The sequence below is a fragment of the Simochromis diagramma genome, unplaced genomic scaffold (assembly GCF_900408965.1).
Source record: "Simochromis diagramma unplaced genomic scaffold, fSimDia1.1 OVJJ01000685.1, whole genome shotgun sequence".
In the NCBI taxonomy this organism is placed as follows: domain Eukaryota; kingdom Metazoa; phylum Chordata; class Actinopteri; order Cichliformes; family Cichlidae; genus Simochromis; species Simochromis diagramma.
Genome location: NW_024387477.1, coordinates 8,502,891 through 8,530,770, shown reverse-complemented (window position 1 = coordinate 8,530,770; position 27,880 = coordinate 8,502,891). Strand labels below are relative to the sequence as shown.

At 40.0% G+C, this 27,880-nt stretch overlaps 1 protein-coding gene across 1 annotated transcript; it reads right to left on the bottom strand.

The window, feature by feature from the left end:
* Positions 1–482: 482 nt before the first annotated feature.
* On the bottom strand, positions 483–27,789 carry nr3c1 (nuclear receptor subfamily 3, group C, member 1 (glucocorticoid receptor)). Its single transcript, XM_040016613.1, has 9 exons — positions 27,490–27,789; positions 25,806–27,013; positions 11,626–11,774; positions 11,284–11,400; positions 10,926–11,204; positions 9,374–9,518; positions 6,867–6,997; positions 6,234–6,391; positions 483–4,310 (listed from the first exon to the last, which is right to left on the bottom strand). Exons 2-9 carry the CDS (start codon positions 27,011–27,013, stop codon positions 4,158–4,160), a joined length of 2,340 nt encoding a protein of 779 aa, XP_039872547.1. The 5' UTR covers positions 27,490–27,789; the 3' UTR covers positions 483–4,157.
* Positions 27,790–27,880: the final 91 nt, after the last annotated feature.

Here is a 27,880-nt window from a genome sequence, read left to right as displayed (position 1 = left end):
CATTTAAAAACAACCTCTTATTGGGGCAGTTATTTTGAACCATTATCTTAATTTAAATACTCGCCTGCACTGTAAAGAGTCACCGGGGAAATCTGACAGAAACTTCACCTTAAAAGTTGCTGACTTTGCCTTAAATTTAGGTTTTAAAAGGCTTTCTTCCCCCTTCTAATTATACTGATCCCACCATTACTGCCATTGTAGAAGGTTGGTTTTTGTAAATGAGCAGCTTGACCAATAAATAAATAAATTTTACATGCTTTTAAATAGGAACAAAAACACAGGTTTACTTCCAGTGAATCCGAGCAGTCAATAAACCAGGTGTCAGAATGGAAAAGCATGTTTATTTGATGAACACGTGCTTGCTGTGAACATGAAAAGTGGCGTTGCACCAAGAATTACCATTTCCACAGTTTAGTTTTACTGCGACGGATGGCAAACATCATCATACACGTCCCCGTTTCGACAAGTACCACACAAAGACGTTAAAGGTTCAAACTTTAATCGATGGAGGAAAAATATCAACAGGATCTCACTACAGAGTGGAAATAATACAGAGGGGGTGGGGTGGGGGGAGGTACTGAAAAACTCTTTTTTTGGAGACAAATACACCACATTATTTCTTTACAATGGATTATATGTACATATTAAACTGGTTGGAAGCAAAAACAACAAAAAAAAAAAAAACGCTCTTTAGAGAAAGCATATACCAGTGAAAGATGATCTGCCCTTGATAATTCTCAAAAGTTAATGTCTGCATATGTTTTTATACAAAATAGATTTTCAAATAATATTTGGGTAGTGCAAATTTTTTTTTCCTCTTTTTCTTATTTTTATTTAAGATTCAAGCTGGTTGATTACTTTCACAAACAGTTTGCGTGTGAAATAGACTGACTCCTATCCTATTCACAGTATTACACAATCTGACCAAAGCCTCCACGTTAGAGGAAAAAGAAACAAAAAGAACTGTACATTTGTCCTGTCTGCACTTGCTTTGGTCACCTTGTAGTCAAACATCTAACAGGCTGTTGTTTGTGCAATCTGGGTGGACTGATTATTGTTTCCTGAATATCCTGAAAAGCTGGCCTGCAGAGATCAAAGTCAGTCCCCTGTACGTAAATAGCTTATATAGGAAATAAATGAAGGAAAACAAGAAGTAATGTAATGTTATGCTATGATGATGGTGTTTCTATTGCATATTCAGATGTCCTCCTCAAAAATGTACACACAAGACATTTTTGAGCAAGAAGAGGCAAGTGTGCGATTTTATCTCTCTCTCTCTTTCTATATATATATATATATATACATACATATATATCTATATATCTGTGTGTGTATATATACCTGTTTAAATGAAGAGCAGCAGCAGTAGAGACTTGGCTACACTGAATGTGAAAGTAACCCAAGATGATTTCCAAATATCTGAAACAAACCTCTCAGAAAAATGATAAGCATCTGTTGTCTGAGCCTCAGTGAGAGTGGTGCTGGTGGCAGCAGAGTCATTAAATTATTCTCATATATTAAATTTTTTATCTTTGTTTGTGGGGGTGGGGGAGAAAGGAATAAACATAAAAAAAAACACCAAAAGAGACATCTGGGGAATCCAAACTTGTTTTTGGTTTTTAGTGTCAAAACGGAGCACAGACAGCTAAATGCTGTGTGAATCAGACAGTTTAAATAACCTGAGAATGGGGGAGAAAGTTTTTTTAGACTTGTCGTGGGGGATAGATCGGCCACTGGACAATTTTACATTTTTCCATATTTAAATACTCAAGTGAAATAAATGAATTCCTCTTTTAAGGGTCACATTCATGTAAAACATAAAAAAAAGGGGTTAGGAAACACGGCCGGCTGACTGGTGAAAATTCCCACTTAGACCCCACAAACACACACGTGTGTTTATACATCTGTGTTACATATAAAACTCAGTTATCTCTTACAACAATCCAGTGTCCTGAAGTGCAGATAACTCAGGACTTCCCCCTCCTCTATTTAAGACAAATTTATAAGCTTCAAAGTTTGGGCTCATTTCCGCTTCTCATACAATACTGACCGACTTTCAGCATCACTGAAAACAGACAAAACAGGAGTTTGGCACTGAAACAGTTCCCAGAGAATAAAAAAGATCCATTTTGCCTGCTTCCCCAAAGCAGCAACGCTACACTTGGACTGTGACAGGACTCTATGAGGTGACTGTTTTTTTTAAAATGCCGGGACTCGTCCACAATGGCAAACAAACAAACATACGAAAAACACAAGCAGATGCTGGACACGTTGTCTAGGGAGGGGACGATGCCTGAGCCGAAGTGCTCGATACACAAGCCATCTATCATACAGACTGTTCGTTCTCAAAGGAATACTCTGACATTTTGACCAGTATTCTGTAAAATGTCTCATATCCCTGCAATGAATATGAAGCTGCCGGCACAGAAAGAGTGTAGAGAGGGGGACATCTGGCATGGTTTCATTTAAAAACAATAAGACTGCCAGGACCTTTAACACCTCATTAATACCAGTTAGATTGTGTTTCTTTAGTTTATACAAAAAACTAATAAAAAAGCCAGAAATACCAAACCAGCTTTAAACTCCAGCTTCACATTCACTGTACAGATATGACAGCGGGATAGCTGCATTCCCACAAAATGTCCAGCTATTCCTTTAATGAATACAATAATACATGAGCTTTTAATTAAAATTAAAAAAATTAAAAAAAATCCAAAGCAGAAGCTTATTGAGAGAAGAGATATACTGTATGTATCACATCATCTTTACCAAACACACTTTGTAAAAAGAGCTTAAAAAGTGAAAGACAGATGTTTCTCCTTCCACTTTGAGCCACATTAAAAACCACAGAAATTTCCTGATTAATCAAAAATGACATAAACTTGCAAACACAATAAGAATAAGCCCTCTCTCTTGTGATTGGTAGACGCAGATATCCATCCAACTCTTAGACTACCGGTGAAGGAGCGCGGACTAAAACGAAGCACAAAATGAGCTACTTCCTAAAAAAAAAAAAAAAGCAGCTCTACTTTCCATCTAAAGTCAAACAGGAAAGACAATTTAAACAGTCTTTCTTCACAGCCTTTTAAAGCCTTAAGCAGAGTACAAAGTGCTCAAATCGCACCTAAAGACTCCCGTGTATGTGTGTGTGTGCAGGAGGAAGCAGGCTCTGAGCGTTGTTTAACAGTAAGGATCATTTCTATACGTGAACGATGGACTGAGCTGCCACTTCTAAAGATAAAATACAGCCACTGGAAAATCAAAAAGGAAAACTCGAAAGAAGTATAAAAAGTACAATCAACATACGATGAAGGTAGACCATGACGGGATAAAGAGTACGGTCGGAAGAAAAATGGCTAAGTGATCATTGAAGCAAAAAAGGCACATGTTTTTTTTCCCTTTTATAATAAAAGACGTGTGTAAACCTGGAAGAGGTCAGCTTGTGAAAGAAATAATCCTTAGAACGATGGATGTCTCTTAACAGTCCCATAGATTTGTTTTGTATTTTCCAAAGTTAATTAGCAAAACCAAAAAAAAAAGAAAAGCCACTAAATACGCTTTTTAAATGACTATAAAACACACTCTCCCCCCATGTGACTGATAAAACATTTTCTTACAACCTCCTATAAAAACTAAAAGTGGAACATACAGTCTAAAAGCCTACCGACGAGCATGTTATGCTTCGCTACCCTCTTGGGTAACATCAACCTGGGTAATTGTAGAAACTGTCATAATTTGAAAATGTAGAAAATACTATCAGAACCTGTACATAGATATTTGTTCAATCTATTTTAGATAACGTTCTGAATTTGAAGGTAAGAAACCTGAGATGATGTTGATGTTAGTCTAGTTCTTCTGTGATTATCTTTTATCTTACAAACAATTCCTAATCATTGTTACACACTACATCCTACACTGTTCAACAAAACCAAACCTCTTGTGCTTGCCGTTTCTACACAAACATCTCCGCCCTCTCCCATCAGACCCGTGAGCCACTACACAAGAGTTGCATACGTGCTCCCAAAATACATCATCCGCGCCTGGGATCCTCAAGTCTTCTGGGGTTGGGGTAAGGGTGGTGAGGTGAGATTATGTGGTGGGACTTTTTTCCTTTTTCTTTTTTTTTTTTAAGGCATTGTGTCTGTTACGGGGGTGAGTCATCTCTGGTGGAAGAGCAGAGGTTTGACGCTCCCAGCCTTGAATTTTGGTAACTGGTTGCTGATGATCTCTGCCAGCATCTCTGGGAACTCCACGCTCAGGGATTTATTCACAAAGGTGTAGAAGCAGAAACTCAGCAGACCGCCGACCATCTGGAGAGAACGCAAGAGGAGGAGACATCAGAACGTGATTAACATAAAACACATGCAAGTGTTTCCTGAGTAATGGTTTAAAACTATGAGTGGCATTTTAAACAGTCCATCAGATATACAAATATTTCCAGCGAGCAACAAAAACTGGCTTGAAAACATTTAAGTCAAAGTTACAGTACAGCTGCTGCTCTCATGTAATTCAATTAACATACACAGAAATACAGCCTGAACTCTTTCTTGTCATTTTCTTAAGTAGTTTGTTCTGTTCTCTGTCAAGACGATCCCTCCCTGCTTTAATAACGCTTATCCACTTTGTGGGGAGGCCAATCCATGCCTAATAGAAAACCACAATGGACCACCATCTTTTATGCTTTTACTACACTGGCAGTGTGTTTTTAGATTAGACTGAAAACTGGTGCCAATCTGATGCTTTCCAGATAGTAGTGTGATCAAAATCTGACCATACTTTTCTGCTTTTTATTATCCCATCAACAACACTAGCTTAAAGTGTCCAGCGTGTTTTACAGGTGGCCTATTTCTTAAGGACATGAGTGTCAGATACCACTGATTGACTGTACATACTTATCCACCTTAAAATATTAAGGCAAACATTTCAGCTAACAGCTCTTTGGGAATCACCTTGTTGGTACAAAAATACTATGTTACTATTATTAATAAAATATTATTTTACAATTAATACTGTTCTGTGTTATGTTTGACATCTTTTAAGTAAAGAAATGGGAACAAATTATGTGTTTTTGGAGCAGGCTGCTAGTAACAAACTGCTTAAAACCCCCACAATTTAAAATGTGTTATTTGTAGACAACACCGATTCATTCCGCGGTTCACAGGTCTGTGTTAAGTGACATTCTTAACTTTCCTCTGAAAGTTGTACGAGGAGTGAAAGTGAATGAAAAAGCAGCCAATGTCCAAAAAAAAAAAAAAAAAAACTTTGAAAAGCCTGTAGTGTTACTGCTCAAGACCAATTTAGAAATGACAAAAAAGCCCATCTTCTTTTAAGCAAAACATAAAGAAATGAGGGATGGATCAAGACTTGTGCACAGTACCCTACACTGGCTGACAATGCTACATGCAAACCTACAAAACAAACTGCACCAGCAATGTGTAGCTTTGATGGTGGGTTCACCAGTTTCACTTCGAGTATTAAATGAGCTTTTTTGTAGTCTTTTTTTTTTAAGGTCTTGATTGCATTCTCAGACAATTTTTGTGCCGGTATGTTAGCCCTCCACTAGCTTACTCCTTGCTTCTAAAGCCATATCCCTTTCACACAGCTGCTTCTGGTTCACATTCAGCAATCTGATAAAGTAGGTTGAGTTCCTCCTAGATTGGATATTTGGTTTCTGAGTCTTTCGTTAACTTCTGGCATCGTGTTAGCAGAGGTGCCAGAGCAGGTGATCACTGACAAGTGACGGGCGATGTGATCGGCTCGGGCTGCTGGCTTTTTATGCACAGTTTCCAGCTGAGAGTCAAAAGCCAGACACTGTTCGTTAATACTGTCTAAAGTTTATTTTCTCCTATCTTTTCTGTAAGTAGCGGTCCATCTGCACTGGGGGTTAGTTCCAGTTTGTTCCCCACAAAAAGGTGTTTCTAGTTTATTATGAACCTCAGTGAGTGTCTTTGATATATCACACTCTCTTAATTGTCGACATTAAGCAACTGAGCAAACCCTCCACAGATAGTTTCTGATCAATTTTGCTGCACTTTAGGAAGTACTATCAAATCTGTACTTTTCTGTTTTGTATCACTGAAACAAGTCTCCCTCAAATCTCTCTGCACTTTAAAATGATTAATCTGATTAGTCACAGATAACAGACCATTGTTTAAGGATTTAGGGACTGCAGATGGTCAATAACGACTTGCTGGCACTGATAGGTTTTGGGATCATGTGCTCAGTCTTTGTACCTCATGCATGGAATCCAGCAACTTGGTGAGCTGATAGAATCGCTGCCAGTTCTGGCTGGAGTTCTCTTCACGCTTCACAATGGCTTTTCCTAGCTCCTTGATATACGACATGCGAATCTCATCAAACACTGCTTGGCTCTTCAGGCCGTCCTTTGGCACTGTGGGAGAGGAGGACACTCAATGTCACCATCTTGGAAATAAAATCAGGGGAGTGTGCCTCACTTTTACTGCCCGTGTCTCACGCTACAGCCATCACACTTCCAGGTTTAAACCGCAATCATGGAAGGGCATTTTAAACACCATTAACTACTTAAAACATCCATGCTGTGAAGGACACAAACAGCACCTAATGACTATCCAAATAGTCTACAAGGCAGAGATCTAGCTCTGTAGACTATATAAATCTGTTTAAGTATTAAATGTAGTCTGGCACCTTTAATTCTGCAGCACTAAATGATCACACACACCACAATGCAGTTTTGTAAACTTCTGTACTCAATTAAAACTACGTATTAGTTTAACTGAGAAAGTGCTGAGATGTGCCTTGTGCATCCATCAACATTGTCTATAGTATTGGATTGAGATAATGACTTTTGTAACATAGGTTCAGCTGCTCTCAGGTGGAAGTCTGACCTGTGCTGAGCAGCAGCAGGACCTTCATGCACAGGTACTCATCGTGGGAAACCTGCAGCCGAACAAACTCGCTGCAAATCTTCAGCATCTGCTCAAACTGGTCGGTCATGTAGGGCAGCTTCATCCTCTCCCTGGTGGGTTCAGACAGAGACATTTCAGAATATTTCTCCTGTTGTGCTACCTGTAATATTTCTGTACATTTTATGTCCATGGTCATGATGTAGAAGGGTGAAAATCCATTTTTCCATTTAGTACAGATCATTACAGTGATCCGTTTATATTGTGAGTTACACCAAAACATGAAAACCTCAAAAATAGGATATAGAATAAACTATCTGCTTCTATTAGATATTATTCTAAGAAAGGTATTTTAAAGGGGTAATCTCTGCTGAGGCTAGTGTCCTAACTTCCAGTTGATAAGTGATCCTCCTGTGCAGTGTCTTCTCGAACACATGTGCTGCCTCTACACCAAGCTTTGTGAAATAGACCTGGGCAATGTTTGCGACATGTCGCTGACAAACAAACTTGAGGTTACTGGTCCTTTAACCTCGGTTCTCTGATAACATGATTGATGTTTATGGTGAATGCTCTAACAGCATTACCTATAAAATGAGGGTAGTTCAATATCACTCATCATTCAAGATGAGCCTCTCTTTATCTCTGCTACTCTCTCTTCTCTCAAGGTAAGACAGCTCACAGTGGAGTACAGTGACACTTAACCTATAAATCCCTGCAATGATTGACTTCAATACAATTTCATCTTGTATATACAGAGCCCAAGAGGTGTCATTCCCCTAAAGGAATGAGCACAATGACACACAGGTAGCTGCAGTCCTTTGCTAGTTAACTTACATAATCCGGTGAGAGAGCCACTGTTTAGTAACAGGCTTGCCAACATGGGGTTAGCCCATGAAGCAAACAACTGATCCTCATGTGCAAGGCTTAAGGCACCAGTATTCCCCCCACATTTGATGCTTCGCACGCCACTGCAACGTCGTCATGCAGTCGCTTCTATTTATGTCTGCTGTCAAGGTGAAGGAAGCTACCACAGCACTCTCCCGAATCATAAGTGCCCACACTCAGAAGATAACGCCACATCAGCGCCAGTATAGGAAGGGAAGAAGTTTAAACCAGAATCAAAGACTTTACAGTCCCAGAAAGTCTCACAACACACCAACGTGCTAGCAGCATAACCGCCGTGTTACAGGGGCCATGGTGAGCATAAAAACAAGCATTAACCCCAACAGGCTTGGATGTCTAAGTTAACATGCTCCCACACCTGGCTGTATGGCGAGGACTAGACTGTGACTGTCAGAGAGGAGCCATGATGGCATCTGATGATGAAGGTATTCAGCTGGACAGTTAAGGCTTCAAGTTGTAAAGGAAAAAATTGTATCACCCGACTATAGTTGGTGAGTGCTTGTTCACAGTTGGTAGCTAGGTGAAATTTGTTGCAAAGAGGGTGCTGCACCAAAAACCTCCTTGTGATTGTTCTGGCTGAAAGCTGTCGCCAGCAGTTTGCATGGTAGATTCCAACTTGTGTGCAAACAAAAGCCAACTATTAGCTAAGTAGTAGGGGCTTGTGTAATGTACTTGGATATTTATATTGAGCCATTTGTATATATTGGAGCTCTGTTTACGGACAAATCTGCATCTTTCATACAAACTACAGGTGACCGTGGCAATCAAATCGTGGTTTTTAGTGCAGTGCTGTATATCTCCTTCACCTGATGGCTGCCAGCAACTTCCAGTGACCAATTCCCCACTGGTTTAGGAATATGCTTCTTTTTTTCCCCCCTTTACTACCGTTGGTTACCAGATCTCTAGGTCTGTGTAACTGGTGCAGTTAAACAGTCAGCAGAGAGAGGCCTTCTGGGTAAAATAGGAAAAGAAACTTAAATGACATCTGATACTGAGCTATCCTCATTTATAGGGAAGCAGCATGATTTTGTCTCCAGTACTGTTTGGGTAGATGAAAAAGAGGGTATGAAGACAATACTAAGACAGCGTTCCCCATGGCGGGACAACAAACGAATGTTTGAAAGAGATTATTTTTGGCAAATTATGACAAAAGACAGGCAGCAAATGAAGTTTGTTTGGAGCTGACTAACAATAGAAAACACACCCTCGTCAGATATTAATTATGATCATGCTAATTTTAAGCTTCTGATTAGGGGGAGAAAAATGAAAAGCAAAAGGCCTATTATAGCCCTAAGCACGATAGCGCTGACAACGGCTCACTGCTCTCAGATTCTATAAGAAGGATCAGACACAGATTACTAGTAAGAGCAGGCAGACACAGTTTGAATGTTGGTAGATGGGATACACAGCAGAGAGCTGCTCTGATACACTTCAACAAGCAGATTTGTGCTTGAGTCACCTGGTCATCTATGTTTTTACTTTAACAATCCCGACAGCAGTGACACATTATTTCACTTATTTTAAATATACATCGGTCTAGTCGTCCTTTAGGTATCAGACGATTTAGAATGCTTAGCAATACTTACTCATTGATGACGAGGTCTGGCGCAAAGCAGAGCATGTTGCCGTTGCACTGCTGGTAAGACCTCCAGCCCAAACTAAAAGTCATGAGGAAGAGCCAGGAGTACTGCAGCAGAGTCATCTGGTCATCCAGGTGCAGGTTCCTGAAACCTGAGGGGAAGGACGTGGAAATACCTCAACTGGGTTTCAAAGCAGTCACGATATAATATAATTATATTCATTTTCCAGAGGTGGTCTGTGGTTTACAAGTAAAATGCTAAACAACTGTTTGCACAGACTTTAAAGAGGCATCACTGTTGGCGAACACACAAGACTATGCTTAACACGGAAAACACCCAGAGTGACATTTGCTTCAGAAAGACAATAGCAACCAGTGAAGCTGTGGTTAATACCACAAACATGATATTTCTACATTAGCATGTAAAAAAAACAAAGAAGCTTCTCCTCATAACATAGCTTAAAATGTTAATAAAGGACATAGTGGAACTGTCATTAAAAACAGGTATTTTGGAAACTACACTGAAATAAACTACATGGAGTTACAGAACATGAAGTCGTCGTTACAAAGAAGAACCTACATTTGAGAGTTTGGCAGTACAAAAAAACCCCACAAAGACAACAGTTCGCAGAGATGAGGAAAAAGTGATAAGGTCAGATGAGTCATCTGTCACTATATTCTCTGAAGGTGGGCGAGTGTACGTGTGGTGCACGCCAAGAGAAGGGCACAGTAGGGTTGTGCAGATGGTCAAAGTGACTGATGATAGCTCGCCAATCAAGGCCATTTTTAGCTCATTTTCCCTTTCATGCATTAAAATACCATTAATATGATGTTCAGCATAAATCTACTTATTTCAACTAATTAGGCTAAAATGAAATGTTGATGTGTAGACATCTCTTCATGCTGAAGTGAGAAACAAACTCATAGATGTGCGTGTTTCTCTCTCATTTGTTGCATACTGATTTGGTGTATGTGGGCCACTCACTGTACTTTAATGGAGGGTGGATCGCACTATTCTAACCTCTACCCTAACCCTTAACCTCCTCTGTGGGATCCCACAGGGTGACAATCAGACCGTCGAGCAAAGAGGCCAGCCCTACAGAACAAACCTAAATGCTTGACTCCAACAGTTCTGGGATTTGCTGGTTCTGTTTAGCTGTTGGGGGCATTTTTGCTGTCGTGGTTTGGTTCCATTTGCTCCCTTAGTGGGCACAAATCAATAAAATGTTCTTCTAAGTGTTTGTCTTTTCACCGTAATTAACACCAGTTGAACACCAGTGGGAGGTTTTGTAGCAACATGTCAAACATGGCAGACTCTTTACCACCATCATCGAAACACCCAAAAATGGAATATCTTTGGGAGAAACGATGATCTATCCCCCGAGTAGCATTACAGAGACTTGAAGCTGTCCTGCTTCAATTCAGTTTTATTTATATAGCGCCAAATCACAACAGTCGCCTCAAGGTGTTGGTGACGACACCTTGCTAAGACCCTTCAACTTATCACCTGTCTTTACAAATTCCCCACCATAAGCTTAATCACACCAAGCACCACTAACCTGGCAGGGCCTTGGCCCACTTGACGGCAGAGATGACCTGTCGGCCTCCAAGCCTGTTGAGGGTGGTCATGAGGCGGGTGGAGTTGTCGGGCAGGGTGCTGTCGTAGCCAGCGTAGATGGTGTCTGGCTCTATCGCCTTCAGCAGGGATAACATTGTTGGAACGAGCTGAGGCATGCACTTGGGTACGAGGGAGCGGGTCTCAACTGGCGGTGAAGGTGTAACCTCTGGTGGGTTGCTCTGCTGGACGCCCTTTAACCGATTCTTCTTTAATTTGCGAGCTTCGGGAGACAAAACGGGTGAACAGGTGCAAATAAAACAACTCAAAGCATCTGAAATATCCATGCGGGTGCTGCATACCTTCCAGATTCATGCCTGCCATCAGACACTTTCGGAATCGGCAGGCTGGGCAGTTCTTCCTCCTGATTTTGTCTATTATGCAGTCATTCCTCCCTGCACACAGGTAATTATGTTGCCCTGCAGCACACAGAAGAGAAGATCCATGTGTTATTTACCTTAAATGTTAAGGCAAACACTGCAGGCTAAATCTAATGAGGTGTTTCATGGTCTTTTAAAACATTAAGGCATCAACTTTAACATTATAGCCCCTGTATTTGAGGTAACATGACAGGCAAACACTAGTAATTACTGTGTAACAGGAGGCAATAAATACACAAATGATGATATTTTAGGGTGTTGCACCTTCTACTGCTCTCTTGAAGAAGACTTTGCAGCTGCCGCAGGTGAGAACGCCATAGTGGCAGCCCGAAGCCTCATCAGAGCACACCAGGCAGATTTTATGAGTCCCGCTCTTTCCTTGTGTGGAGGATGTAGCGGTGCTCCCTTCGTGCCTGGAGATAGAATTGGAAGAAGCAGCATTTTTATTTATTTATTTATTTATTTTTTAATAAAACACAATTTCACACACAGTGACATCTCACTAATGTAATTTTACTGCATGCCAAAAGTGTTTAAATTGATTCAAATCAAACAGCTGCAAAACACAATCAAATTCATGTAAAATTCTCAAACTGCGTGTTTACACAGTGCTATTTATGCAGCCTTGTCCTATCCAGAATTGAGCTGTAGTTCATATTTATAACTCTGTTTTTTATTTGCTTCAAAGCTTCAGCACAATTTACATATATATATACACTCTAGTGACTATTTTTGTAAACTCTGGTTTGATCTCAGCATCTTGAGTGAAGAAAACTTTAAAGTCCCAGCCCTTAAAACCTAAATTATCTCAACATCTGCGGTCACATCCTAAATCCGGTGGTTTTCATCAAACAGCCCTTCTTCCTGTGATTGAACCGCAAACATTTCCAGACCCGGTCAATACTGGTTAAGAATGCACTTGCTCAAAACCGCCACTAGAGGACTTTGCTGCATTCATGAACTTTTCTAACCCAATGGCCACAGCAATGACAACGCCCACACTGAGAGGATATCCAGCCTGAGACGTGCAATAACTGTTTCTGTCCATATGTTTACACATCTGCTGCTGCAATGAAAACTATTGTATTTGACAACAGCTTATCCTGAACACCATCACTGCACACAACAAAACACTTATTGAGGTTATTGGCGGAGGACTCAACTTCACTTTTTGTTATACAACATGAGGGTATTAAGATGAAAGCAGGCATTCATGCACTTTCAATGGACAGCGCAGGACCGGAAAACCTGAGTAAAACATCAAAGCATCAAGTCTAGAAGCATTCATAAATCTTGTTATAAAAGAAAGGCAAGAAAACCAAAGAAGCACGAGATCTGTGAAAGCTAAGCTCCCCTGACAACACACTGTGGCCAATACATGTCAGTTTTCTATAATCCGTACAACTGTGTGATTGTTTCCGAGCTTTCATTTTCTCCGTCTTTCACCGCACTGTTTTCTTACACCTCAAACTCAAACCAGTGTTTACTTCCAAATCTCGTTTTAATTAGGAGAGCCGAATGCCGCAAAGTGGAGTGTTACGTAAACAACTCCCTTCTGGTCAGCTGTGAGCGGTGAACGCAGCTTTAAGAGTGAACACAGCCACTAAATTCACGAGTAAGCCAGGAAACCGGCATTTATGATTATTTTGAACTTAAAAACAAATGTTTTTAAGAGTAACACGAGCAGGATTTCAAAATGTTTGAGGTAGACTACGCAGAAAGAACATTATGATAAATGGGCATGGTGCAATAACAACTGTTTTTTAAGCCCTGAAAACCAGATTTATCGTCCCAGCTTAAAAAAAAAAAACAATGCATCCCAGCTTAAGTAGGTGCATTACTTGTATAAATAAGAAACAATCAATCATTCATTTGCAACAGTTGAAAAGGGAAACAAGAAATTACCAGCAAATCCACATTCAACAAACCAAACAGTGGGGTAATGGTTTTGCAGTATGTTCCCACTCTCATTATCCATCAAAGTTACACCAAAGAAGTGACTACTAAGCCTAGAGATATTTATTTTTTAACTGATTTAAGGCTGATGTGGGCTGCACTTTAAAAGAAATATTAAAACTACATGCCCGTATTATAGCTCATTGTGTGCGATGACAGAGGACAGAGTCTCCCTCATCCCTCCGTCTTTTCAAGTATTCACAATAAAAACTAGTTCTGCTCAGTTATGCTTTAAATCAAAGGCATCACCTTGGTTGAAGGGTAATAGAGATGGCACTATTATCCTGTTATTCTTCAAATACTGCCTTACACGCCAAACTGCTGTCAAATGACTAGGAATTGACCTTTTACGGTTTGCACTGGACCTTGTTTGTTTATTACTGAAAGGAGCTCCACTTTGCAAAAAGCTTTGCATTTTTCACCTGTTTGTACAGTATCACATAATCCCTCTCATGTTATTAGCATATTCTTCTTTGATTTTTATTCATACACATTTTGGACACTAAAATGGTTGCATAAAGTTCTTATATTTTGGATAACATGATTACCATTTACGTATCAGCAATACATTTGCATTGTTTTGATGATGTTCCCTTTTAATCTGCCAATACAAATATTTAAAATAGTCACATTTATGTAGCAGCTGAAGACTTTAATAAATTCTGATATTCACTGCTTTCCAGATCAAGGGTCCAAAATACTGAGGATCCAAAATGTTTCAACATTTTAATTAAAGTAACTCTTGACAGCAGGAATGAGGTGTTAGTGCTGATATGATGTGTCGGGCTATTTCCATATTTGACATTGCATATTACCAAACATCTCCACTTTGGTCTGATCGGTCCAAAGGACACTGCTCCAGAAGTCTTATGTTTTGCTAGATGCATCTTTGTGAACCTAAGCTGTGCAGCCATGTCATTTGTCAAGAGGTGTTTTCTCCTGAAACCCTTCCAAACAAGCCATGCATGTTCAGTCTTGTTATAATTTTACTGTCATGAACTTCCACTTTTAATATGTCAAATGGCTCTAGATGGCTAAAGAAAATGGTAGCTCTTGGGTTTTTTGCAGTTTCTTTGAGCATTGCACCGTCTGACCATGTGCTGAATTTGCAGGGATTTCCACTCTTGGGAATATGGTTGCACTGTGTTAATGCACACCTGAATGTTCAACAACAACAACAACAATCTTTATTTATAGAGCACATTTAAAAGCCTTGGGCATACCAAAGTGCTTTACATAAAACAATAAAAGGTTCAAACATTGATAACGGATAAATAAAAATAATGAGTTATGTTCATAGATAAAAGCTACCAATAAGAATGACTACAGCACATGGTAATAGCAAGATAAAAGCTGTACCACCATAATAAAAGACACCAATAGAAAGATAAGAGGGAATTAATACAAGAGGTCAATAGGTCACAGCAACCAAACAAACAAACAAACAAACAAACCAGCAATTAAAAGGTGGAGAAGGCAAGTTTAAAAAGATATGTTTTAAGCTGAGATTTAAAAGAATGAATAGAATCAGATGCCCGGATGCCAATCGGGAGATTGTTCCACAGCACAGGTGCGACAAGAGCAAACGATCGATCACCTCTAGTCTTAAGTCGAGATCTGGGCTGAGCCAGCAGTAACTGTGACGATGACCTTAAAGCCCTAGCAGGAGCATAAGGGTTTAAAAGGTCCTTAAGGTAGCTGGGTGCAGTGTTGTTAGTAATTTTAAAAGTAAACAACAAAATTTTAAATTGAATACGATATTCGACAGGCAGGTTTCTTATCAGCAAACTGCCTGAAGGTCTGCTTTTATAGGGATTGTCACACTTGACAAGTACATTTGATTAGCAACATCTGGCTGCTACAAACCGTCTTAATTCATATGAAAACGATAAAACTGTAGTTAATTTTTAAGACGGGATCTGGAGGTGGCATTAGCAAGTTCTCTCTTTGCAATAAAGTCCTGTAACAACATCCAGGACACATCATGTCTTCTCAACCATAACTTCTTGATGTACTGTCAGGATGCAAAAACCACACTGCTCTGCTTCCAAAACAAACGTTGCAAATAATCTTTTAATTCGTTTTGATTTGTCTTTTATTTTGAGAAACAAAACTAATAACAGTGGGACCTGAAATTTTGCAGAAATCCTATTAAGGTGGATTGCTCCACTGGGATTTTTCTCAACTCAATCCTAAATGGTTGGATTTGAGGGACTTGATGACTGACATGGAATAACCTTTGCATTCATTTGGGATCCCAAAGTGAGCCAACAGAAAGTTATGTTATTTTCTAGTGCTGCTCACTTTGCCCTCTCTGCAGTTCTTCCAAACAAACACAAACAAGCCAAGGTCGGGGTATGTCCTTGACCTTGACTGGTTTTAACCTCACTGAACTTTGGTTTATATTTATACACTAACATCACCTGAGAGGGACGGTTGCACCATCTCTACTTTAACAACAAGATCAATTTGCCAACCATGTAATAAAAAGAAAATGTGACTTCATGATGCATTCAAGTGCGCATTGTAAACCCCAAAATTCATCCTGTAATGACCACACATCTTTTTACACTTTATACCCAGAGCACAACTCATAGCCTACCAAAGTTAAGGTGACCCTAGTTAAGTAAACAATATTTTCACATTACCACTGAATCAAATGTGAAAATGATTGTTAATCCTCAACAATTTCCAAAATGTTTTACTCACTCTGCCTTTTCCAGTGCATTGCTTAAAAGTTTAACCTTTAGCACTTTTCAGTAATAACAGCTTGTGGCTGCTTTCAACAAAAGCGCTAACCTAAGCACAAAGAAAAAACAAAAACAATAAGCAGAAACTCTTAACAGATGTAGAAATATGTATGCAAATATTCAGAAGAATGCCTCCAAATAACAATGCTATTGTTTCACCCCTGCTGGATGTGTTAAGAAGCTACGGTTTGCCAAAATGTGTCCTGTAACAAAGTTATTAGGTGATAATACGTCGCTATTATATTTACAGCCTGTTCCAAGCTTTAGAGTTTAACACAATGCTTCACTGTGGCTATACCAACACACTATACTGTAGAAAAATATAAAGAACCAAATGTAAAGCCAGGATGCTTTGAACAACAATGCTATGTACAGTTTTTTTTTTCCATATCAAGCTAAAAATCAAATCAATATTTTCTGCTCTCTCCCTTTAAAACATCACCAGTCCTCCACACAGGCTGAACTACAGCTTTACTGAGGCCTATAGATCTGAGAGGTCATGGCTGTGTGGGGGAAATACCATCTGCTGCACAGTTCGCTGTTGTACTTGTCACTGAAGATAATGTTTCATGATTCGGGTCTATGTTTGAGGTTTGTGCCACAGCATTTTGGATCACTTATAAGGCTTCTGGATCGTACTGCATGATGGGTAAAAATAAAATAAGACCACGAAGCCCCCAAATGAGAGTGTGGTGGCCTGCACGATGGGCGGTGGCTGCTAATGAGTCTAGACTGATGATGATGATGTCAGAGGGTTTGTCCTTGACTGGTCCACTGAGATGGTGTCAGCAGAGCAGCTTTACTAGAAGGCTTTGGACTACTGGCTTAAATCCAATTACTGCTGCTGGTAAATGCTTGCAACAACGACAACAATGTAACTCTGAAGAGAAGTTGCGGCTGTCTATGACACTCTCAAAATCTCATTGTGAAATCAGCTGATGAAACTGAACTTCACCATAATATGAGCTGCAAATCTGTCTTTGTGGATTGTCAGATGCAAACCACTCAAAGCTGCAAGGCAATGTGGGAAGACCAAATTTCCTCTTTCTGAAACCATCTGCTGAAGTGCGTGCTCAAAATCAACAGGAAGTTCTTGCATTCCCTCTGAGTGTACTCTCGGTCAGAGCTCAGACGCAGAACAAAGGCAGAGACACCCTGAGTGGGGGCTCGCCTTCAACACGAGCAGCGCTGAGAAAGTTAGCTGCTTAGGAGCGCAATCAATGAGCCTGGGCATTAAGCAGGCAACACACTTGTGCTAACGCAGGTGTCCCAATGCCCTGCTTAACAATTCATAATCCCCTTTAAGCTGCGTGCATCACAAGGAACTTGGCAGCCCCCTACTCTCTATACTCCACTGTCTGCCCATTCAGATTATCAGTTATTCTTCTTTTGCAGATGATAAATCATTTGAAGCTTTTCTTACACATATTTTTCTCAATCAAACTACTTGACCTACTTTATAACCAACCACTGCAAATGAGTCATCGCACTGAAAAGATTATGACCAATCATTTTACTGGATTTGTCAGCCTCACTTGTGATGGTTGCTTTATTTTACTGGCAATTGCAGCTACAAATATGGATTAACATCATCCCACAAACATCTCATCTTCATCAGACGTTTGGAGCAGAGCCGGTAGAAGTGTATGAGGAAGTACACCACTGAAATATATAGGAGAACTGGTTTGTGCACTCTGAATCGTTCTCATATGCAGAACAATTAAAGAGGTTTTATGAGTGAGTGGCAGAATTTTTTTTTTTCTTTCTGGGCTAGACGTTTCAAAAATATCTATGATGTATGGTGTCTAATAATAACAGTATGTCTTTATACATACTGGTGCTACGTCTTTACTCATGAGGCACGCTGTCAAGGTACAGGGAAAACGTGAAAAAGCATACTATTTCGGTTTTACATCTACATCAAGTTTTTTCATGGCTGTTGCTTTGTTTCATCATACAGGCACTCTGGATTGTCCCTCTGTGTCACTGTCCACAAAGGGCCACTGTCTTCCTCTTCGTGTTAAATCGGTTTCAATAACAGTGGCAGTTTGTAGCCCAAAGCAGCAACTACTGCTTGGCTTCGAGCACCAGAAGAGGAAATTAGACTCAACTCGCTGCTAAGCATAGGAAGAACAACCCCCTAGGATCCGAGTTTCCATACAAGTTTCCATAATAGAAGCTGTTCGTACGTGTAGGTGGGAGGTAACTTCCTGGCTGCAAAATGAATTGGATACTGTAATACCTTTAACTGGGTATTACTGGATGTGGGAGGATCCCATTCCCAAAAGTTTGACTTGCTGACTCAACAACTTCACTGAAAGGAAAAAAAACCAAAAACAAAAACAAAACAAAAACAACAACAACAACAAAAAAAACAAAACACATAATGCACAGAGTTAACCTAGCTGTATCCTCTTATCCTCAATATGGGGAGTTTCTGTAAGCCTATTCAGCATCAAAACTCAACAAAGAGTAAATATAGAAAAAGCAGCACTGTGGTTACAGGGGAATGCAGTAATAACGTGAAAGAGACTGGAATGGCTGGCATTTGATCTGGTGCATTCACTCGGCGCCAGATGTGGGGAGGCGGGAGAGAAAGTAGGTCAGAGGAGTGAGAGCTTCACGGCTGTGCTCTGCGGTCTGCCTTCCTGCCTCGGTGCTCATGACACACCCACATGCACACATACATGCGCGCACCTACACATTCATGAATAATACACATAGCCAACAGAAACAAATGTCACGCACACACACACACAAGAAGAAGCGATACACAGCAGCTGAAAGCTTCTGCTGACGGTCATGGTCTCTGCCCTTGACTGCAGGAAGTAAAAGCAGGGGACAGAGGGAGAAAGAGGGAGCGAGAGGTAGAGGACGGCTGAGCGAGGAGAGGGCTGTGCCGCGGCAAGACTGTGCAGTGAACTGGGACTCTGACCAAAGATTACTTTCTAAACACAGAGTTAAGGCACAGAGGTTAGTATAGGCTTACAAGCAGGTTTTATTTAAATACACACAGTTATATATAAATTAATGACTGACCACAAATAACTCAAGTATCAAACCAGCTTTTAAACCACAGCTGGCACTCACGACACCAGTTTTAGTTCACCAACACAACTTAAACACACTTTCTAACTTCAGATTGAGGCCCACCACTGCTGCAACAGTTTGATAAGGATCTCACTAGCTGAACAGGTCTCTGCAGTGTCTTATAAACACTGTAGCTATCATAATACACAGCCCTGAGGGCATGAATCATACCAACATTTTGATCGGAAGAGCACTGCCTAAAATGTTCACATAGAATCTTTAGCTGTTTGTTTCTTTTTAATGCATGATAAAACATTAAACAAAGGCATTTTCTGTGGAAGAGAAGAAGCTCCTTCAAAGCAGCACCTGTGTTGAATCAAAATATTTTCAAGAGATTTACTCTCCCGAGTTTCATTCAGCTGTGAGTCATAGTCAGTTTCCACAGTAGACTCAGTATTCCCACATGTGAAATTCTCTGGAGAGTTACCACGTTAGTGAGATCACCGTCTCGTCCAGGCACTGCTTCATTCGCCCCCATCTTGACTGCACACGAGCTCAGAGTCAGAAGGTCAGATTCACTAAATGCTGCCTGTGCAGCGTCATCAGTCAGGTGGTTAACCCTGCAACCCAAACATTTGTGACTTTGTAACAAATGTTTGGGTTGCAGTAACAAGACATTTGTTGTTACTATTTCTTTTTAATTAGTTAATGCACCAAATGTGTTCTCAAATCACTTGTTTGAAAGAAAATCTCAGACTCCACTAGAGTATCATGCAGAAAAATGCAGCCAATCCCCATGGCTGCTCCAGGAAAGTAAAGTGTGGCTTTTTTGACCAAAAAAATAACTTAAACAAGGGATCCATTACGAAAATATTTGCTTTAACTTTCCAGAGAATCTACTTAATAAACAGAAAAACTGAGCTAAAGGAATTGCTTGAGCGGAAACTTGAATTTAAGGCCTTTTATATGTGTGAAAACCTAACTCATAAATCATCCAAATGCACACATAAAGTGAAAAGCAGATGCTGAAGCTACACAAGACAACTAAGTGACAACGGCTCTATTCAGTGAATCCGTTTCATTACGCCTGCAAACAAAGTTCCTTGAATAAATGCACAAATCTACAAATACTAATCTGCAGCATGCACCAACAACAACATAATGATAGACAATATGATTATGATACAAAAACTAGAGCTCATCTTTATCCTACAACCAAGACAAGATAATGTCAAAGCACAAAGTACAAATCAATATTTTAATGATGCGTCTGTTGTTTTGTTTAACAAAAATATTAATTATCTTTAGTCCAGTGTATTTGCCTTAGTGGGAGCAGCACACCAACCCAATGAAAACCCCTGAGATCCCAATAAGCCAAAGGGGAAAACTAATTAAACACAAAATATTTACATTATTATTTTTAAGATAGTTTAAATTATGTGCCGTTGTTTAGCTTCAGTGCAGTCTGAGAGCCTTTTTCACCATTTTCTCTCCTCCATTGCCATGTGTGTCAGCACAGAAGATACCATTACTCAAATTGATGACTGTCTACTCTAAAACCAAAGATGGATTAACAATGACAATCCCAAATGTCTTTAAGTACCAGTGTTAAAAAGATCTTGTGCCTGAATGTTCTTTAAGCTCTAGAATAACCTCAAAACTTGCTGAGATACACCCTGCAAAAAGTAAATCTCCAGAAACCACTGCGGCACAAGTTTGGAAAATGACCAGAAGACTATAAGTAACAGCTTAAGTGGTATTTATGGTATTTGGCTATGCAGAGTGAAGGACTGGTTATGCAACTCTACACAGATGTGCTTCTGTGTAGTCCGATTTAAAAAAAAAAAAAAAAAAAAAAAAAAAAGCACACAGCCCAATGGGGATGACCCTCCACAAAGGATAAATCCTGCTTGGTTAAGAAGTTCTTCTGAACATGTGAGGAAAGTTCAACTGATACAGGGAGAAGTGCCAAACAAATTAAGAAAAAAAAACACCATGAAAAGTAGAGGTGGGAATCACCATACATCCCACGATACGATATTATCACAATACTTAACGCACGATACGATATTATTGCAATTTTTTAAAATATTTTGCGATATTCAGATTCTGTACATAAAGGTAAACTTTATCAATATTCATTTTATCTAATATCAAAGTCTCACACTCAGTCTTTCTCTCATTTCAGTCAGTTTTACTGTTGACAAACTGAACGGTTTGTATTACAGTCTAGTTCAACTTAACTGAATGCAACCATCTGGTACAATTATAGCTATTCTGAACTATGAAATTTATGAAAACTATGCAGCCCCTTCAGCAACTGAAGAATTTGAAAGTAAATTAAAACAAAATATAATTTTACATTAAATAAAAAAAGTTTTAAACTTAATTAAAATAAAACATGTCTTAAATTAAAATAAGTAAACTGTCATGTTTATTGCTGCCAAAAAAAAAAAAGTTAAACACATTTGGACAGTGAAGGAATGTCAGGATTCTTGCTCAGAAAAAGGAGCTGATCAACATGCTCTGAAGTCAGAGCATGTTCCATTCCACAAAAACTTTTTTGTAACAAAATATTGATTTCTGCTGTCCCTGTATCGATACATTATTAGCAAACAAAATATCATGATACTACACAGTATCGATTTTTTCCCCCACCCCTAATGAAAAGCAGAGGTAGTGACTGCAGTCGACAGTTTTCATCTTTTTTAACATTCTCTTTTACTTTACTACAATCCTGTTCTTTGTATAATAAAACTGTGTTCCATCTGAAGGGAAGTCTGAAATCCCGAGTTCCCTGTCGTACTTTTCAGCTGGAACGCCCCCTCAAATCGGACTTCCTACTTGTAAAGTTGGAGCGGTTCCACCAACCCCAACTTTAGTATCAACGTTGGCAAAAATGAAAGCAATAGTAAAGTAGTAGAAAAGCAGTAAAACTATAGAACTTGTAATGTGTACTACCGCTGTTGTGCATTTGTGGCTTACAAAATAAGCCATACACTGAATACCAACCAGACTTTATTTGTAAATGAGCAACGGTGATGCTCTGAAGTGCAAAAAACCAAAACTAAACAGAAATTTGCTGTACACCAAGTACTGCTAATGAGTGCTCTACCATACGCTATCGAGCAAAACAAATGCTCTTTTCTGACTTGACTCTGATTTTCTGAGATGAGAGCTAAGCTAAACTACCAATAACCACATGAACATGAAGACAACTATCCCACAGACCAGCTGTCTGTGACACTGCCCCGTGGTAAAAGTATAGACAGCTGCAACAAGTAGAAAACTGTCTGCAAACCTATGCCCAGAATTTGCACAGAACAATCTCACAATCATGCCAGTGTCTTTAGTTATCTTTGGAACTTGCATGTTAACAAGGCATAAGGTTTCCAACTGTGGTTAACTGCATGCTACTGTAGGTTCATCAGCATCTCTCTCCATTTCATCCTTCTTCCACCAAAACTTCAAGTATCTGCAGATTATTATGAATAAAGCTTTAAACTCTCAAAGCTGTATTCAAGACAGTCCTTTCCCCTACATCTATATTTTTAAGGTTTCAAAAAAGGCTGAAGAAGCACTCAGACAAACTAAGGTGGATTATTATCTATTGAAGGAATATATTTATACCAGTTCCATCGATCCATCACGTCTGGTGGTCAAAACTAGTCATGACATGATGAGGGTGTATATTTCCCAAAATAAACAAAGCTCCACATTTCTTAAAGTGACGCATTCTTGACTAACTGCAAACAAACAGGTTATCTATTAGTCAGTTCATCATACTATAATACAACGTGATGCACGGAATTCACAGCAGACGTTTGAAACTAATGGACAATGGACTCATGTTAGGAGTCCTGCACAGAGAAACCCAGCAAAAATCTACTGTGTGTGCTATTTATAAAATGTGCCATTTCAGGTCGGTCACTCAGTGTCACGCAATGCCCTCTGAGCCACAATTTTAGAAGGAAGTAGCAGTGGCATTGCAGCGTGAGAAGTTTTCTACCTAATGCAAACTGCCGGGTGACCACACGATCAAAACACAGCCCAGTGCTCAGTTCATTTCAAGCCAGTAAATGTAACACAACCAGAGTCAAACAAACACCACACAAAAATGACTCGTACACACAGACTCAGACACTAATAAGACAGTCATCAAACAGCCAGAGGTGCACACAAAATCATTTCGCCTCACACCACACGGACAGGCATAATCCCATGCCTAAACACACCTTTACTGCTCACAAAGACAGGACGATTAGAGGCTCAAGTGAAATGAAGCTGAGGTGTATCTCATGTCTGAACCCATCTGTTCCTGCTCACCAAGCAGTGTGACAGCTGTGGAGATGGCACCATGCATCATTTGCACAATACAAACACAACCACATCGGTGGCTGTGTTGACAGGGTGCATCAAGTTTTAAGCTGATCACTCCCATATCAGATACTGAATCAAACAGGCATGAATGTAAAAGAGATGCAAATAAAGCAGACAGTTAGACTCTCTGACACACCTCTGTTTGCATGTCAGCCTCGGAGCTGAAATCATAAAATATCTGCAGGGCAGCAAAGTAACTGCAAAACAAAATATGCTTTGTAGGGCCATGTGCACTGCAAACACTGTGATTCCTACTAGCCAGAATGCAAGCTCACTGGAAATAAATCATAGGAACAGAAGGTGTCTTTCCTACCCCCCTCACTTCTCCTTACACAGAAATAATTTGATTATTACATTACAGGCTCAAATAATCTGTTTAGACCATGATCCTTACTGTTGAATGACTTATCTGTCCTCAGGTTTATTTTAGCACAAAACAGCTGGAAGAGCTACTAAAAATGACTCATTGAACTCCCTGACTGGGTAACCTTACTCTTGTAATAGAAAACAAAAGAGATAGTGGGATTAGGACATAAAAACAACAAATCAGAAAACAGTTGATCACAGAGTGGAAGTGAAACAAGCTATAGAGACTCATACTGACACTCTTGTCAAGGAAAACAAAAGGATGGCCTGTCTGATTCGAATATAAGTGGAATTCCCCGAGCCTTTAACAGCACATCCTTCCTTTAGATCTCAGCACTTACTGCTTCTGGTGCAGCCACATCCTGTGGCGACCATCAGTCTGCCTCACAAAGCAGGATTAGTAGGTTAACTATCTTAGAGGTTAAACCATGCTGAACCAAAACAAGTCAAACAAAAAACGTCTAATTGTATGAGTCACCACTTCTACAGAATAAGGAAACAGAGAAACAAAACCCATTGTAAATGTTACATATCATATTGTCATTTCTCATATCTGTATTTTTATTTAAATACAAACACTGGAGTGATAAACTGTGATTTGTGCCATATTGTAATATGGTTGTAATATGATTTTTTTATGTATTTAGAGATAAATAAAAAAGGCTTAAAATAAATTGCAGAAATAAATAACTTCCTCAAATGTCTCACTGTGGGTATAAAAATAGACCGTCTCTTATCGCTGCAAAAAAAAAAAAAAAAAGCAGGAAGTTGTACTGATCAGGAACTATAATAAAACTGCAGCAGTGGTGCTACTTTGATGTACACCATCCACCTAAACATCAGTGCCCCACACTAATAGCACCATCAACAGCAAAACTTTAATTTAGACATTTTTTTAGCTGAAAACCCACAAATAATAGAAACTAACTAAAATACAGGGAAGAAATAAAGATTACAGACTGAAAAAGATGCAGGTCAAAACTCAATACAGCGACTCTTTCTATAGCAATTCACATATTTTCTTGATTGCTGATCCAATTCTATACAACTGCATTATTTTCACCTGTAACGCATTTACTTCTGTTCTTGGTATTGAAAAGTAAGCGTTTTACTTTGCTGTCTCTTACTTTTTGAAGCTGATTTTCCTCCCAGGGATCAATAGTGTCAATGTAATGTGTTTAACAAATAAAAGTTTACTAAATGCTTTAATTACCCAGCATTTTATTTGATAAAGGTAGACGTGAGTAGCTGCTTGTGTGAAGTCATAAAGTGAAACAGTCTGGGCTGACACCAATATCTGATAACCATTTTTGTAAGACTGGTTTACCAGAGTTGCCAAAGTCCGATCTGAAAGCAGATAACAAAGTCTACCAAAGTTGAGACATAAACAAGACGATGCAACTGAAACTAACAGTCAAATCACATGAAAATAAAAACAGCAACCGAATTTCAAACACAACTTTCTTAATCACAAGCAGCATTTACAAAACAAAACAAAACAAAACAAAAAAAAAAAAAAAAAAAAAAAAAAGAAAGAAAGAAAGTCTCATCTCAAAAGTCTCATAAACAAGCTATGAATATCCACCAAGGGGGCGCAAGGCTTCTGCAAGTAAGATCAAATCTGAGATGCAAACCCCCACTAACACTCTGAGTCAACTAACCGAGAAAAAAAAAACAAAAAAAAAACAAAAAACACCCAATTAAAAAAAACAAGAATTTCAGCAAAGGATCTTGAGTATTTGTGGGCAAGTCAGCTCATGACCAGGCTGACTTCTGAAGACCACAGACCTGCTGCTAAAATGCAGTCTAACACTGCTGCAGTGGTATTTCAGCACTAAATTTCTCTAGATTATATATATCATAAAAACAAGGCATTTTTGGCTTAAAACATAAAAGATAGTGGTTATTCAGGCATACTGAAATGAAGGGTGATAGGACACAGCTGATGTCGACAGTTGTTACCTGGTAAAGCTGGTGGGGTAGGAGGGGGAACTTGAGAACCCCTCACCAGCCCTCTGGACTAATGAGTTGTTACCAATACCCTGGCCTCGGTTCCAGATCCCACCGATGGTCGTTACTGGGAGAAACAGGCTGGAAACTGGCTTCTGCTCATTCTGCAGCGGAGTATCACTGCTCAGTGTGTTCACACCAAAGTGGTAGGTCTGTCCTCCTGAAGTGCTGACCCCACAGACTGAGATGGCGTTAGTCCCAGCCATGTCTCCAGAAGCCGTGCCGCTAATTTGGCAATAACTCTGTCCTCCAGAGGTCTTCTCCTGTTTAACCACACCCGGGGTGCAGAGCTGGATGAAGTCTGCATCTTTTTCTTTTTTCACCATTGCAGACAAAGTGGTTGTAGGGGATAGTGAAGTAGTTGTGGATATGGTAGGGCTGGATGGATCTGGACTGGTCACACTGCTGCCATTAAGGGCAACAGGCACTGCCCCAGTCGTGTTACTGCTGTCAACTACAGCAGGTTTTATGTCCCTCTCGGATGTCACTCCAAGCAAAGAATCATCTGCAAGAGAAGACAAAAAAGCATCATCCCCTACATAAAAATCTGAAGGGGACCCAGCGAGGTCAAAGTCCTGCAGCAGATCCAGAGTGTTGTCACTGAACAACTTTTGGTTCACGTCCATATCTTTCCCAATGGGCTCAAAGGCATTATCAAGGTCAATTGGGTCCTGCTCTCCTTTATCCAAGGAGAAATCCTCCGTTTTCAAAGGGAAGAAGTTGGGATCTGATCCCCCAATTAGTGAATCCATGGAGGACTGGGTGATGTCTGCCATACTAGCATCCAACTGGGACAAATTTTCTGATAAGGTTTGATGACCAAAAGTCGTCTGCGTCTGAAGTAACTGCTGGTGCTGGGGTCTCTGATCTTTGGTCAATCCCCGGGGCTGTGGACTGTCGATCAAGGAGCCTACGGTGGCAGTGACAGAGGCAGAGGTGAGCTCCTCGGGAAGGGTGCTGTTGTTGAGGCCGTTGGGCACCTGTCCTGGCTGCATCAAAGAGCTGGATGGAAGAACGACAGAGGCGGGAGAGGTGACAGACATGGCACTGTGAGGAGCTACTCTCAACAGACCTCCCTCCTCGGGGCTTTCAGTATAGACCAGTTTGCTTAAATGGTCATCTCTTCTGTATGCTATCTTCTTCACTCCACCTTTATCCATCTTTAGAGGGGAGAGGAGACAGACAGCGATAAGATACAGAGTGCAAACACAGATAAATGTGCAGAAATGCTACGGAGTTCGATAATAACACATGCACAGAGCAGGTAACTGCAGTTATGTACAAGACCAGAGGAAAGTTGCCTGATCGCGCCTGATACTCAACGAACTGCAACCGCTAACTACGCTAGCTATTAGCACAATATTGACATGAATGCACACATCTCGACCTCTTATCCACTGCAATTAAAGCAAACACACACAACGCGAATTAGACTACACACTGTATGCAGAGACTAGTAAAGTTAAGACAAGTTTAAGATTTCCCAGCGGTAGCTTCTTGCTAACTGTTGACATGCTAGGTAGCAATAGGCTAATGTCGTTGACACTAATATTAGCCTTCAAGCTAACGCAGTCCTTACAACGGCTGCTTTAGCATTAACTGAACCAACTAAATGTGAATAATGTATCGTATTTACCCTTGAAATGAGTGGTTGCAGATATCTGTCCACAGGTCGCCTGTCAACATTGTTTTGGTTGATACACCCTGATTGAGTCTGCTAACATTACTCCTGTCGCGGCGTATCGTCTCTACATTCCGACATCAAATGATACAACACACCCAGCCTCGGCGTTTTTTTCAGCCGCCCAAATCAATCTAGCTGTAGATTTGCATGCAAAAGGTGAGATTGGTAACTACACTGATTGCCAGCTATCCCTTAGGAAAGTAGGCGCTAACCTCTAAGAAAAACATACAAAATGGAGAACTGAAAGAGGCGGTTCCATGGCTGACCTGCTTTACTACATGCAGCCCTGCCCGCTGTTGGCCGCAGCGGGGAACTGCAGCTGAAGTTCCGATTTAAACTTCCA